At 43.9% G+C, this 16,995-nt stretch overlaps 1 protein-coding gene across 1 annotated transcript; it reads left to right on the top strand.

Moving 5' to 3' along the window:
* Positions 1–208: 208 nt before the first annotated feature.
* Positions 209–921, top strand: LOC127293051 (cysteine proteinase inhibitor). Its single transcript, XM_051322606.2, has 2 exons — positions 209–468; positions 576–921. Exons 1-2 carry the CDS (start codon positions 328–330, stop codon positions 753–755), a joined length of 321 nt encoding a protein of 106 aa, XP_051178566.1. The 5' UTR covers positions 209–327; the 3' UTR covers positions 756–921.
* Positions 922–16,995: the final 16,074 nt, after the last annotated feature.

The following is a 16,995-nucleotide window of genomic DNA, read 5'->3' as shown; positions in this document are numbered from 1 at the left end:
GTACCTGTTTACTTCGCTACCACTTGCCTTCCGCGCTAAGCATTCATTTGCAACGCATCGCCGTCGCCGTCGCCGTCGCCGTCCACATCGCGTCGACGTGCAGTTCCAACGCTGCATCCTAGCGCGTCCGTCCCGTTGCCCAAAACTGTCGCGCTCCCGCAGATCACATCGCATTTCTCTTTTCGCCCCAAGTTGCTATATAATCCCCGCCCCGACTCCACTCCGCTTGATATCTACGCAGATTGATCTTCTCGATTGACAGAATCAGTTCTCAGCAGCACCTGTAATTCTACTCCTCCCGCGACCCACCGGACGGCAGCAGCAGCGATGGCCGAGGCGGTGCACGACGGGCCACGGGGGCGCGGCCGGATGCTGGGCGGCATCCAGGACGCGCCGGCGGGGCGGGAGAACGACCTCGGGGCCATCGAGCTCGCCCGATTCGCCGTCGCCGAGCACAACACCAAGGCCGTAAGTCAACCCGATCCGAGAACATACCATCTCTGTTCCTTGTGTGTGTCTGATGCGCTTTACCTGACGATCGGCGGTGATGTCTGACTGATTTGGGTGGGATGCAGAACGCGTTGCTGGAGTTCGAGAGGCTGGTGAAGGTGAGGCTGCAGGTGGTGGCCGGGTGCATGCACTACTTCACCATCGAGGTCAGCGAAGGCGGCGCCAAGAAGATGTACGAGGCCAAGGTCTGGGAGAAGGCGTGGGAGAACTTCAAGCAGCTCCAGGAATTCAAGCCGGCCGCCTAGGAATAGGATGCTCTGCATATGGCTATATGTGATACACTGATACAGCAGCTGAAGCCTGTGGTTGGAGCCTATCCAACATGTCAGTCTCGCTGGCTATAAGTGTTTTATGATGAATAAACCTGCTGCCTACCTGATGCATCGCATATGGGTGTGATTCCCCCCTGAACTGTTTTCCATTCATTGCCCAAGTCCCCTGATTCCCCTGATGGAACGTGCTAATTTGGAAGGATGGCATTCCAAATTCGCATAGTGAACGACACTTGAAAAATGAGGTGCGACGCCGATTCTTGAACCCGATTGCATAGGGTAGAATTTCCACAATTTAGCCACCCTCTCCGAATCAAATGGTCCATCCTCCAAACTTTGTTTTCAAGATCAACCAAGCAAAAAAAAAAACTTACATTTTGGAGAATCCCAAAAGGAGAGCGTATAATGCCTTCGAACTTCATTTTGTAGGCCGAGGAAGCAGAGTAGATTCCATCATTGGTGATACGGCAGAGACAAAGTCCCCATAGAGCAACAAATGGTTGGATGTGCTCCACCCTAAAACCGTTTCTTGTATCTACTTGGGCCACCCATAATTTGTTGTCAAGGGTCTTTCTTAACCGTAATATTCTTTTTACCCTGAGAGCTTGAAGATTTTGGGGCAACATCTTTAGGCCTAATTGTAGAGAGCCCAAGGTGAGTGCCCAAATTTAACTTTTCCTCCATCACCGACATTGACAAATTTTGCCCCGTCAAAGTAATCTCTATCTTGCTCATTGCATGGGTTACTAAGGTCAATCCAAAATTTGGACTCATCAGTCCATTCAAGCCATAGCCAATAAAGTCTTAGAGCAGTGACAAACTTTTCAACATTTAACATTCCTAGGCCACCAAGATTTGTCAAATGGAAAATCATGTCCCAATTTACTTTGCATTTCCGACACCTTATCACAACCGCCCCAAAAGTAAGCACAAAGGGGAGTGACGATCCTTTTTAGCACTTCATTTGGAATCTCAAGAGAGTTGATGTGGTAGATGGTTTGTGACATTAAGACAGATTTGACGAAAACTCTATGCCCAACCGAAGAAAGGTTCTTCCAACTTCACATACCAATCTTTTTCAGCAAGCTTGTCTTCAACGGGTTGGGAATCTATCCTTCAAAGATGGTGGATGGAGAGGGGAAGCCCCAGGTATCGCAAAGGGAAGGTTGATCTAATGCCCGGAAAGAATTGAAGAATGTCATCAAGATCAATGTTCTCACATCTAATTGGGGCAACAAAGCTCTTTTGGCAATTGGTGTTTAGGCCGGTGACATCTCCAAAGGACGCAAGCATGGAACCAAGGAATTGAATATCCTCCTTCCTAGGCCTGACAAAAGCATCCGCACCATCGACATAAAGAGAGGTGCGAGTCGTTAGGATTCTTCCTCGAATAGCATGTAGATGCCCTTGGTCAGTGGCCTTCTTAAGAATAAATTTTATCGGGTCTAAAGCCACAAAGAGAAGCAGAGAAAGAAGGTTCTTTTGCCTCAATCCTCGTCCATACTTGATTGAGTCACAAGGTAGACCACTAAGGTGTTATCTAGAAGATTAAGTGGAGAGAAGGGTCGATATCTGATAACTGCAAGTGCAGAGGTAGGTGTAGCTAGTTTCGAAATAAAACTATCGATCCCATAGAGAGCCTACTGACTGCGGTCTTAAGAGTTCTTTGTTATAAAACACTAAAGCAAACATTCAAGATGCCTTTAATTTCAAGTAGGAAAAGACATGAGTAATTGAAAGGTGACTAAACAGTGCAGTCCAGTCCTGGCAGCCACACTAGCTTTTCCACTCCCCTAGTGTCGCCTCCAAATCAAACCCATGCTCCACTCCCCCTCTTGTCGCCTCCAAATAGACGTCGTCATCACCAAAAAATCGACGCGTTGTTTTCTCTGCGTCTAGCAGACCTGCGCCAGCGTCGGTCCCTTGTCGCATTGTCGCATGTTTGAGAGCTCCCGCCGCAGCAGCATGTCCGTCGCAGCAGCTTGTCCACCGTCGGATCGAATCCACCGAAGCCGCGGCCGGAAGACATGCTGAGTTGGAACGAAGGCGAGACCTTCGGCGAGTCGGTGCTTAGCGATGTGAGTAGTCCTTTCCCTCAAACTTCCCCTTCTTCGGCTATGCGTTGTAGGATTCGGGTTAGGGTTTCTGCCACAAAATGTGTTGATCCTCGGTGTTGTGTAGTACCCCGACATGGACGTGCCAGATACCATCGCCGATCCGGCATAAGGCCGTTTCCTTTGAAGGGCCAAGCACAGAACGCCGGATCTATATGTGCTCGAAGAAAAAGTAAGATATGAGCTTATTGTTTTGATTTGTAGTATGAGTATGCATCACTAGCTAGCTTAAATTCAATTATAAATTCAAATTTGTAGGATGACAACTACGGATTTGTGGGTTGGGCTGATCCCCAATGGTCTTTGCCATGCCAAAGGGCATTGACCTCTCTGTGGCGCATGTATGAGATTGAAAGAGCAGAAAAGATGAAAGTGCAAGAAGAATATTTGGTTCTAAAAATTGATGTAAATCATTGGGTTTATACAATTGTGACGCGTACTCTGAAGAAAAACTACATAAAAATTATGATCAGCGAGGAGGATGCCAAAGTGGAGTTGGGCAAATTAAAAGAGGAGAAGAAGATAAGGGAGGATGAAAAGAAGAAAATGAAAGAGGAGAAAAAAATTGGAGTACGTGATGTTTGATCTTGTCAAAGCCGGCCATGCACACAAAGACAAGTTGAAGAAGATCCGTGAAATTTGTGACGAGTGACCAATTTGTGTATTGAGCGTGTGTGCACAAAAAAACCATTAGTACTCGTAAAATATTAGTACATCTTGGTCAACATTTATCTTGGCGCAACCTCTCGGTGGTGCAATCCATCTTGGTCCCGGAATTGTTGTTCCTTGCATGCTATGACCTAGCCGTTTAGGTGTCAACACCACTTCTACATCCCTAAGAAAGTTATCCACAAAGTAGGGAGTCGATAACAGGCTCTAAAAAATGTTTTCACGTGTTACCTTCCTTCAAGCATGTCGTATATCCCACAGAGTCACAAAATAGTGGGTTAGCTCAGCATGATTGAGGTTTGAACCCAACAACATCGATGATGACAAAGTAGAGGGATGGGTGCACATCAGAAAGGGAGGCATCGGTGCTGACGACTGCCACCCCTTTCATGGCCTCGTTCATGAAGGTAAAGTGGACCATATCTCCCTCTATCGACCAACCTCTTCCTCTTCCTATCAGGATCAATAAAAGCAACACCAGCAGAAGAACTAGCAGCGGGACCACCACCAGCAGCACTAGTACTAGTATCTGGAGAAGGAACCTAACCATAGTTATCTTCGATGACAATGACCTCAGAATCCTAGGTGTCTACGTACTTAGGGCAATGTGTTCCCAAAGGCTCACTAGATCCCATGGCATACCTGCCGGTGGCAAGGCCAAAGGACAAGAACTGCTGCATTTGGATGCAGTTGGCAATTGGCTCATTCAGGTACTCGCGGTCCTTGGGTGTTCCTAAGAAAGGGGAGTTAGCGTTGGTTAATTATAGAAGGTTAGAAGATTATGAAATTGTGATAGGTTATGAAAAAGTGACAAGTGTTAGTACCGAGACATGGCCTTTTTAGTGCTCGTCCTCAAGGATAATGGTATGAGTGTCCTCATTCTAGCCAGCACCACTCAGGTCTCTTAGCTTGGAGACATGGATCCACTTGGCTCTCTGCTTACACATGTGGTTGGTACACCTGTTGTGAGTTTCGGATATGTGCCCTAGAGGAAAATAAATAAATACTTTATTGTCATATATGTAATATTTATAATAAGTTTTATGCCATGCTATAACTGTATTAAGCGAAAACATTAGTACACGTGTGGTATGTAAACAAATCCATGTCCCTAGTAAAATAGTCCATTGATTAATAGATGATCAAGGTTTCCTGATCATGGGCATTTATGTCAATTGATAACGGAGTCATGGAATTGAATGAATGATGTGATGGACACGCACCCAACTAAAGTATTGCAATGTGATATAGTCACAAAGTTCACCATTGTTATAGTAACCTAATCCTTATAACATGATACCATATCTAATCACTATCACCGGAGGCTGCCTTGATAGCATCCACCGCCACTCGTAACAGGGTGATCATAAAATGTTACGCAGGCATTCCAAAGGGATGGGTTGAGGCGTATGTTTCAAGATCGGGATTTTTTCATCCGCATGACGGATAGATACTCTGGGCCCACTCGGTGATATTACATGTACGAAGCTTGCAAGAGTGTGACTAGGTCACGGGAATGTGATATCACGAGAATTAGTAAAAGTGTTTCTCGTTAACAAGATCGAACTAAGTATAAGAGATACCGAAGATCATATCTCGAACAAACTAGGTATCGTGAGACAAAGGGAATAGGACTCAACTTTAAGGTTCAAGCAATAAGATTTTTTGTGGAAAGCTTAGGGGCCATCATGGGTTTCTATATCCCTTTGTTGGTCATTGATCAGAGAGGTGTCTCGATCAAGTCTGTGCATTCCTGAACATGTGGGGTGGCATGCTAAAGGGTATACGTGAAGGAGATATGCCCTAGAGGCAATAATAAAGTGGTTATTATTTATATCTTTATGTTTATGATAAATGTTTATATATCATGCTAGAATTGTATTAACCGAAACATTAGTACATGTGTGATATGTAGACAAACAAGAAGTCCCTAGTATGCCTCTTAAACTAGCTTGTTGATTAATAGATGATTAGTTTCATAATCATGAACATTGGATGTTATTAATAACAAGGTTATGTCATTGTATGAATGATATAATGGACACACCCAATTAAGCGTAGCATAAGATCTCGTCATTAAGTTATTTGCTATAAGCTTTCGATACATAGTTACCTAGTCCTTATGACCATGAGATCATGTAAATCACTTATACCAGAAAGGTACTTTGATTACATCAAACACCACTGCGTAAATGGGTGGCTATAAAGGTGGGATTAAGTATCCGGAAAGTATGAGTTGAGGCATATGGATCAACAGTGGGATTTGTCCATCCCGATGACGGATAGATATACTCTGGGCCCTCTCGGTGGAATGTCGTCTAATGTCTTGCAAGCATATGAATGAGTTCATAAGAGACCACATACCACTGTATGAGTAAAGAGTACTTGTCAGGAGACGAGGTTGAACAAGGTATAGAGTGATACCGAAGATCAAACCTCGGACAAGTAAAATATCGCGAGACAAAGGGAATTGGTAATATATGTGTATGGTTCATTCGATCACTAAAGTCATCGTTGAATATGTGGGAGCCATTATGGATCTCCAGATCCCGCTATTGGTTATTGGTCGGAGTGAGTACTCAACCATGTCCGCATAGTTCTCGAACCGTAGGGTGACACACTTAAAGTTGGATGTTGAAATGGTAGTTCTTGAATTATGGAATGGAGTTCGAATATTTGTTCGGAGTCCCGGATGAGATCCCGGACATCACGAGGAGTTCCGGAATGGTCCGGAGAATAAGATTCATATATAGGATGTCATTTTATGTGAAATAAAATGTCGCGGAAGGTTCTATGGAAGGTTCTAGAAGGTTCTAGAAAAGTCCGGAAGAAACCACCAAGGAAGGTGGAGTCCACAAGGGACTCCACCTCCATGGCCGGCCAGCCCTAGTGGGGGTGGAGTCCCAAGTGGACTCCACCATAGGGGGCCGGCCACCCCCCACATGGGAGGTGGGAATCCCACCTTTGGGTGGGAGTCCTAGTTGGGCTAGGTTTGCCCCCTTCTATGGAAGGTTTTGGTTTCGGGTCTTATTCGAAGATTTGGACACCAACACTTGGGATCCACCTATATAATGAGGGGCCAAGGGAGGGGGCCGACCACCCCAAGACCATAGCTTGGCCGCCCCCCTTGAGTGGCCGGCCACCCCCTCCCAAACCCTAGCTTTGCTCCTCCACTTCATATTTCCCGCGTAGCTTAGCGAAGCTCCGCCGGACTTCTACACCGCCACCGACACCACGCCGTCGTGTCGTCGGATTCAAGAGGAGCTACTACTTCCGCTGCCCGCTGGAACGGGGAGGTGGACGTCGTCTTCATCAACAACCGAACGTGTGACCGAGTACGGAGGTGCTGCCCGTTCGTGGCGCCGGAACCGATCGTGATCAAGATCTTCTACGCGCTTTTGCAAGCGGCAAGTGATCGTCTACCGCAGCAACAAGAGCCTCATCTTGTAGGCTTTGGAATCTCTTCAAGGGTGAGACTCGATACCCCCTCGTTGCTACCGTCTTCTAGATTGCATCTTGGCTTGGATTGCGTGTTCGCGGTAGGAAAATTTTTGTTTTCTATGCAACGTTATCCTACAAGTGGTATCGAGCCGTGTCTATGCATAGATGGTTGCACGAGTAGAACACAATGGTTTGTGGGCGTTGATGCTCTTGTTATCTTTAGTTTGAGTACTTTGCATCTTTATGGCATAGTGGGATGAAGCGGCTCGGACTAACTTTACATGACCGCGTTCATGAGACTTGTTCCTCGTTCGACATGCAACTTGTATTGCATAAGAGGCTTTGCGGGTGTCTGTCTCTCCTACTATAGTAAAGATTCAATTTACTCTTCTATTGACAACATTAGTATCAACGTTGTGGTTCATGTTCGTAGGTAGATTAGATCTATAACGAAAACCCTAAACCACGTAAAATATGCAAACCAAATTAGAGAGCGTCTAACTTGTTTTTGCAGGGTTTGGTGATGTGATATGGCCATAATGTGATGATGAATATGTATGAGATGATCATTATTGTATTGTGGCAACCGGCAGGAGCCTTATGGTTGTCTTTAAATTTCATGTTGAGTAGTATTTCAAAGTAGTTGTAATAGTTGCTACATGGAGGACAATCATGAAGACGGTGCCATTGACCTTGGTGCTTCGCCGACGATGATGGAGATCATGCCCGAAGATGATGGAGATCATGTCCGTGCTTTGGAGATGAAGATCAAAGGCGCAAAGACAAAAGGGCCATATCATATCACATATGAACCGCATGTGATGTTAATCCTTTTATGCATCTTATTTTGCTTAGATCGCGACGGTAGCATTATAAGATGATCTCTCACTAAAATCTCAAGATAATAAAGTGTTCATCCTTAGTAGCACCGTTATCAAGTCTTATCGTTTCGAAGCATCTCGTGATGATCGGATGTGATAGATTCGATAAGTACATACAACGGGTGCAAGACAGTTTTTGCACATGCGGATACTAAGGTGGCCTTGACGAGTCTAGCATGTATGCACATGGTCTCGAACACGTGATACCGAAAGGTAGAGCATGAATCATATGGTTGATATGATGAACACTTTGAGTGTTCGCCATTGAAATCACACCTTTTCTCGTGATGATCGGGTTTAGGTGCGGTGGATTTGGTTCGTGTGATCACTAAGACAATGCGAGGGATATTGTTTTGAGTGGGAGTTCACTTAGGTTTTTAATTATGTTGAATTAAAATTTGAACTCAATATGTCATAAACTTAGTCTAAACTATTGCAAATATATGTTGTAGAGATGGCGTCCCCAATCAATTTTAATCAGTTCCTAGAGAAAGAGAAACTTAAGAGCAACGGTAGCAACTTCACCGACCGGTTCCGTCATGTGAGGATCTTCCTCTCTCGGCGGAAATCTGCAATTTGTGCTTGATGCACCGCTAGGTGACCCTCCCGCAGAAGATGAATCCGATGAAGTAAAAGCTGTTTACGCGACTCGGAAAACTCGGTACTCTCAAGTTCAGTGTGCCATCCCGTGCGGCCTGGAATCCGATCTTCAAAAACGTTTTGAGCACCATGATCCTCATGTGTTGATGATTGAGCTGTTAGCTATATTGGAGACTCTTGCGGCAGTGGAATGCTATGAAGCATCGAAACATTTCTTCACTGTATGATGGAAGAAGGCAGCTCCGTTAGTGAGCACATGCTCGCCATGACCGGGCATGCGAAGAAACTCGTTGACTTGGGAATAGTGATTCCTAACAGATCGGGGATTAATCGTGTCCTTCAATCACCGCCACCAAGTTACAAGAACTTTGTGATGAACTACAATATGCGTAACATGAACAAGGAGTTACCTGAACTTTTTGGCATGCTAAAAGCTGCCGAGATTGAGATCAAGAAAGAGCACCAAGTGTTGATGGTCAACAAGACCACCGCTTTCAAGAAACAGGCAAGTCTAAGGGAAAATTCAAGAAGGGTGGCAAGAAAGCTGCCACGCCTCCTATGAAACCTAAGAACGGCCCTAAGCCCGATGCTGAGTGCTATTATCGCAAGGAGAAGGGACACCGGAAGCGTAATTGCTCCAAGTATCCGGCTGATCCGAAGAGCGGCCTTGTCAAGAAGAAGAAAGAAGGTATATCTCGATATACATGTTATAGATGTTTATCTCACTAGTTCTCGTTCTAGTACCTGGGTATTTGATACTGGTTCGGTTGCTCATATTTGTAACTCGAAACAGGAACTAAAGAATAAACGACAACTGCTGAAAGATGAAGTGACGATGCGCGTTGGAAATGGATCCAAGGTCAATGTGATCGCAATGGCACACTTCCTCTACATCTACCTTCGGGATTAGTTTTAAGCCTAAATAATTGCTATTATGTACCTGCGTTGAGCATGAACATTATATCCGGATCTTGTTTAATGCAAGACGGTTATTCATTCAAGTCTGAGAATAATGGTTGTTCTATTTTTATGAATAATATCTTTTATGGTCGAGCACCACAAAAGAATGGCTTATTTCTCGTTAGATCTCGATAGTAGTGATACGCACATACATAACATTGATGCTAAGCGAATTAAACTTAATGATAATTCTACTTATATGTGGCAATCGCTGCCTTGGTCATATTGGAGTGAAACGCATGAAGAAACTCCATACTGATGGATTACTTGAATCACTTGACTTTGAATCACTTGATAGATGCGAAGCATGTCTAATGGGAAAAATGACAAAGACTCCATTTTCTGGTATGATGGAGCGAGCTACTGACTTATTAGAAATCATACATACCGATGTATGTGGACCAATGAGCGTAGCATCGCGCGGTGGTTATCGTTATGTTCTAACCTTCACAGATGATCCGAGTAGATATGGGTATATCTATTTCATGAAACATAAATCTGAAACTTTAGAGAATTTTAAGGAATTTCAAAGTGAAGTAGAAAATCAACGTAACAAGAAGATCAAATTTCTACGATCTGATCGTGGAGGTGAATATCTCGAGTTATGAGTTTGGCATGCATTTAAAGAAATGCGGAATACTTTCACAATTGACACCGCCGGAACACCTCAACGAAACGGTGTGTCCGAACGTCGTAATCGAACTCTCTTAGATATGGTTCGTAGTATGATGTCTCTTACTGATTTACCGTTATCTTTTTGGAGTTATGCATTAGAGACAGCCGCATTCACTTTAAAAAGAGCACCATCAAAATCCGAAGAAACGACACCGTATGAATTATGGTTTAATAAGAAACCTAAGTCGCCGTTCCTGAAAGTTTGGGGTTGCGGCCTATGTAAAGAAGTTACAACCGGACAAGCTAGAACCCAAAGCGGAGAAATGCGTCTTCATAGGATACCCTAAGGAAACTATAGGGTACACTTTCTATCACAGATCCGAAGGCAAAATCTTTGTTGCTAAGAACGGAACCTTTCTTGAGAAAGAATTTCTCACTAAAGAAGTGACTGGAAGAAAAGTAGAACTCGATGAGATTGATGAATCTATACTCGTTGATCGAGTAGCGCAAGATCGAAGTTGTACCTGCACCGCCTACACCGGCAACAGAGGAAGCTAATGATAATGATCATGAAACTTCAAACGAGGAAACCATCGAACCTCGCAGATCGACAAGGGAACGTGCCACTCCCGATTGGTATGATCCTTGTCTAAATGTCATGATTGTAGATAACAATGATGAGGACCTGCGACGTATGAAGAAGCGATGATGAGCCTAGATTCCAACAAATGGCAAGAAGCCATGAAATCCGAAATGGGATCCATGTATGATAACAAAGTATGGACTTTGGTAGACTTACCTCGATAGCCGAAAGGCTGTCGAGAATAAATGGATCTTCAAGAGAAAACAGATGCTGATGGTAATATTATCGTCTATAAAGCTCGACTTGTCGCAAAGGGTTTCCGACAAATTCAAGGAGTTGACTACGATGAGACTTTCTCACCCGTAGCGAAGCTAAAATCTGTGAGGATTTTGTTAGCAATAGCTGCATTTTTCGATTATGAGATTTGGCGTATGGATGTCAAAACGGCGTTCCTTAATGGAGACATTGAGGAAGAGTTGTATATGGTACAACCCAAAGGTTTTGTCGATCCTAAAAATGCCGACAAAGTATGCAAACTTCAGCGTTCAATCTATGGACCGAAGCAAGCATCAAGAAGTTGGAACCGACGCTTGATAAGGTGATCAAAGACTTCGGGTTTATACAAAGGTCATGGAGAGGCCCGTATTTACAAGAAAGTGAGTGGGAGCTCCGTAGCATTCCCGATATTATATGTAGATGACATATTATTGATCGGAAATGATATAGAACTATTAAGCAGTTGTTAAGGGTTATTTGAATAATAGTTTTTCAATGAAAGACCTTGGTGAAGCATCGTATATATTAGGCATCAAGAATTATAGAGATATATCAAGAAGACTAATAGGGCTATAACAGAGTACATACCTGGACAATATTCTAAAGAAGTTTAGGATGGACGAAAGTAAGAAACGGTTCTTACCTATGTTACTGTGCAAGGTATTGAGTAAAACTCAAGGACCGGCTACTACAGAAGAAAGAGAAAAGATGTGTAACATCCCCTATGCCTCGGCAAGTAGGATCTATCATGTATGCCATGCTATGTACTAGACCGGATATAGCACATGCCGTTAGTTTGACTAGCAGATATCAAAGTGATCCAGGAATGGAACACTCGGACAGCGGTCAAGAATATCCTGAAGTACTTGAAAAGAACTAAGGATATGTTTCTTTGTTATGGAGGTGACCAAGAGCTCGTTGTAAACGGTTACACCGATGCAAGTTGGAACACCGATCCCGATGACTCTAAGTCACAATCTGGGTACGTGTTTATATTGAATGGTGCTGCAGTAAGCTGGGCAAGCTCGAAGCAGTGCACGGTGGCGAAGTCTTCAACAGAATCAGAGTACATAGCGGCTTCAGAGGCTTCATCAGAAGCGGTATGGATGAAGAGGTTCATTGTAGAGCTCGGTGTGGTTCCTAGTGCATTGGACCCATTAATCATTTACTGTGATAACATGGGTGCCATCGCCAATGCACAAGAGCCAAGGTCACACAAGAGGCTGAAGCATATCAAGCTGCGTTACCACTCGATTCGCGAGTACATCGAAGATGGAGAAGTAAAGATTTGCAAAGTACACACTGATCTGAATGTAGCAGATCCGTTGACTAAAGCTCTCCCTAGGGCAAAGCATGACCAACACCAGTATGCCATGGGTGTTAGGTATATTACAATGTAATCTAGATTATTGACTCTAGTGCAAGTGGGAGATCAAGGAGATATGCCCTAGAGGCAATAATAAAGTGGTTATTATTTATATCTTTATGTTTATGATAAATGTTTATATATCATGCTAGAATTGTATTAACCGAAACATTAGTACATGTGTGATATGTAGACAAACAAGAAGTCCCTAGTATGCCTCTTAAACTAGCTTGTTGATTAATAGATGATTAGTTTCATAATCATGAACATTGGATGTTATTAATAACAAGGTTATGTCATTGTATGAATGATATAATGGACACACCCAATTAAGCGTAGCATAAGATCTCGTCATTAAGTTATTTGCTATAAGCTTTCGATACATAGTTACCTAGTCCTTATGACCATGAGATCATGTAAATCACTTATACCAGAAAGGTACTTTGATTACATCAAACACCACTGCGTAAATGGGTGGCTATAAAGGTGGGATTAAGTATCCGGAAAGTATGAGTTGAGGCATATGGATCAACAGTGGGATTTGTCCATCCCGATGACGGATAGATATACTCTGGGCCCTCTCGGTGGAATGTCGTCTAATGTCTTGCAAGCATATGAATGAGTTCATAAGAGACCACATACCACGGTACGAGTAAAGAGTACTTGTCAGAGACGAGGTTGAACAAGGTATAGAGTGATACCGAAGATCAAACTCTGACAAGTAAAATATCGCGAGACAAAGGGAATTGGTAATATATGTGTATGGTTCATTCGATCACTAAAGTCATCGTTGAATATGTGGGAGCCATTATGGATCTCCAGATCCCGCTATTGGTTATTGGTCGGAGTGAGTACTCAACCATGTCCGCATAGTTCTCGAACCGTAGGGTGACACACTTAAAGTTGGATGTTGAAATGGTAGTTCTTGAATTATGGAATGGAGTTCGAATATTTGTTCGGAGTCCCGGATGAGATCCCGGACATCACGAGGAGTTCCGGAATGGTCCGGAGAATAAGATTCATATATAGGATGTCATTTTATGTGAAATAAAATGTCGCGGAAGGTTCTATGGAAGGTTCTAGAAGGTTCTAGAAAAGTCCGGAAGAAACCACCAAGGAAGGTGGAGTCCACAAGGGACTCCACCTCCATGGCCGGCCAGCCCTAGTGGGGGTGGAGTCCCAAGTGGACTCCACCATAGGGGGCCGGCCACCCCCCACATGGGAGGTGGGAATCCCACCTTTGGGTGGGAGTCCTAGTTGGGCTAGGTTTGCCCCCTTCTATGGAAGGTTTTGGTTTCGGGTCTTATTCGAAGACTTGGACACCAACACTTGGGATCCACCTATATAATGAGGGGCCAAGGGAGGGGGCCGACCACCCCAAGACCATAGCTTGGCCGCCCCCCTTGAGTGGCCGGCCACCCCCTCCCAAACCCTAGCTTTGCTCCTCCACTTCATATTTCCCGCGTAGCTTAGCGAAGCTCCGCCGGACTTCTACACCGCCACCGACACCACGCCGTCGTGCTGTCGGATTCAAGAGGAGCTACTACTTCCGCTGCCCGCTGGAACGGGGAGGTGGACGTCGTCTTCATCAACAACCGAACGTGTGACCGAGTACGGAGGTGCTGCCCGTTCGTGGCGCCGGAACCGATCGTGATCAAGATCTTCTACGCGCTTTTGCAAGCGGCAAGTGATCGTCTACCGCAGCAACAAGAGCCTCATCTTGTAGGCTTTGGAATCTCTTCAAGGGTGAGACTCGATACCCCCTCGTTGCTACCGTCTTCTAGATTGCATCTTGGCTTGGATTGCGTGTTCGCGGTAGGAAATTTTTTGTTTTCTATGCAACGTTATCCTACAATACGTCGCTTAGAGATTTATTTGGGATCATCAGATTAATAAGAGAGAACTCCGGAATTGTTTCGGAGAGTTATCGGAATAAGTTCAGGAGCCAATGAATTGTTCACATACTTAATTAATATGTTTTAGTATTTAATTAATCGAATTAAATATTAAAATTGGATTTTATATAGGGCTACCCCTAATGGGCCACCATGTGGCAGCCCGCTAGGGGGGGCTGATGTCTACGTTCCCCCTCCTTTCCTGTAGACAGTGTTGGGCCTCCAAGAGCAGAGGTTTGTAGAACAGCAGCAAGTTTTCCCTTAAGTGGATCACCCAAGGTTTATCGAACTCAGGGAGGAAGAGGTCAAAGATATCCCTCTCATGCAACCCTGCAACCACAAAGCAAGAAGTCTCTTGTGTCCCCAACACACCTAATAGGTGCACTAGTTCGGCGAAGAGATAGTGAAATACAAGTGGTATGAATATATATGAGCAGTAGCAACGGTGCCAGAAAATAGCTTGCTGGCGTGTAGTTGATGGTGGTAGTATTGCAGCAGTAGTAACACAGTGAAACAGTAAACAAGCAGTAGTAATGCAGCAGTATTTAGGAACAAGGCCTAGGGATTACACTTTCACTAGTGGACACTCTCAACATTGATCACATAACAGAATAGATAAATGCATACTCTACACTCTTGTTGGATGATGAACGCATTGCGTAGGATTACACGAACCCTCAATGCCGGAGTTAACAAGCTCCACAATTTGTTCATATTTAAGTAACCTTATAGTGTAAGATAGATCAACACAACCAAATAGATCACATCAATACCATCATAGTAATAGTTAACTTCACAATCCATAAGAGATCACGATCATAAACTAAGCCAAGAACTACATGATGCACACCCTGTCCACTTTACACCATGCAGGAGGAATAGAATACCTTAATAACATCACTAGAGTAGCACATAGATGAATTGTGATACAAAACTCATATGAATCTCAATCATGTAAAGCAGCTCATGAGATCATTGTATTGAAGTACATAGAAGAGAGATTAACCACATAGCTACCGGTACAGCCCCGAGCCTCGATGGAGAACTACTCCCTCCTCATGGGAGCAGCAGCGGTGATGAAGATGGCGGTGGAGATGGCAGCGGTGTCGATGGAGAAGCCTTCCGGGGGCACTTCCCCGTCCCGGCGGCGTGCCGAAACAGAGACTCCTGTCCCCCAGATCTTGGCTTCGCGATGGCGGCGGCTCTGGAAGGTTTTCTCTGGTTTCGTCGAACGTATCAGGGTTTTCGCGACGGAGGCTTTAAATAGGCGAAGAGGCGGCGCAGGAGGGTCGAAGGGGTGCCCACACCATAGGGTGGCGCGGGCCCCCCTGGCCGCGCCGCCATGTGGTTTGGTGGGCCTGTGCCCCCTCCCTGGTGGCTCTCGGGTGTTCTGGATGCTTCCGGTGAAAATAGGAACCTGGGCGTTGATTTCGTCCGATTCCGAGAATATTTCGTTACTAGGATTTCTGAAACCAAAAACAGCAGTAAAACAGAACTGCACTTCGGCATCTTGTTAATAGGTTAGTTCCAGAAAATGCACGAATATGACATAAAGTGTGCATAAAACATGTAGATAACATCAATAATGTGGCATGGAACATAAGAAATTATCGATACGTCGGAGACGTATCAGCATCCCCAAGCTTAGTTCTGCTCGTCCCGAGCAGGTAAAACGATAACAAAGATAATTTCTGGAGTGACATGCCATCATAACCTTGATCATACTATTTGTAAAGCATATGTAGTGAATGCAGCGATCAAAACAATGGTAATGACATGAGTAAACAACTGAATCATAAAGCAAAGACTTTTCATGAATAGCACTTCAAGACAAGCATCAATAAGTCTTGCATAAGAGTTAACTCATAAAGCAATAATTCATAGTAAAAGCATTGAAGCAACATAAAAGAAGATTAAGTTTCAGCGGTTGCTTTCAACTTGTAACATGTATATCTCATGGATAGTTGTCAATGCAGAGCAATATAACAAATGCAATAAGCAAGTATGTAAGAATCAATGCACAGTTCACACAAATGTTTGCTTCTTGAGGTAGAGAGAGATAGGTGAACTGACTCAACAATAAAAGTAAAAGAATGGTCCTTCAAAGAGGAAAGCATCGATTGCTATATTTGTGCTAGAGCTTTTATTTTGAAAATATGAAACAATTTTGTCAACGGTAGTAATAAAGCATATGTATCATGTAAATTATATCTTACAAGTTGCAAGCTTCATGCATAGTATACTAATAGTGTCCGCACCTTGTCCTAATTAGCTTGGACTACCGGATCATCACAATGCACATGTTTTAACCAAGTGTCACAAAGGGGTACCTCTATGCCGCCTGTACAAAGGTCTAAGGAGAAAGCTCGCATTGGATTTCTCGCTATTGATTATTCTCAACTTAGACATCCATACCGGGACAACATAGACAACAGATAATGGACTCCTCTTTTATGCATAAGCATGTAACAACAATTAATAATTTTCTCATATGAGATTGAGGATATTTGTCCAAAACTGAAACTTCCACCATGGACCATGGCTTTAGTTAGCGGCCCAATGTTCTTCTCTAACAATATGCATGCTTAACCATAAGGTGGTAGATCTCTCTTACTTCAGACAAGACGAACATGCATAGCAACTCACATGAAATTCAACAAAGAGTAGTTGATGGCGTCCCCAGAAACATGGTTATCGCACAACAAGCAACTTAATAAGAGATAAAGTGCATAAGTACATATTCAATACCACAATAGTTTTTAAGCTATTTGTCCCATGAGCTATATATTGCAAAGGTGAATGATGGAATTTTA

The sequence above is a fragment of the Lolium perenne genome, chromosome 1 (assembly GCF_019359855.2).
Source record: "Lolium perenne isolate Kyuss_39 chromosome 1, Kyuss_2.0, whole genome shotgun sequence".
Taxonomy (NCBI): Eukaryota; Viridiplantae; Streptophyta; class Magnoliopsida; order Poales; family Poaceae; genus Lolium; species Lolium perenne.
Note: the sequence above shows the minus strand (reverse complement) of the source record. Positions and strands in the feature narration are given on the sequence as shown.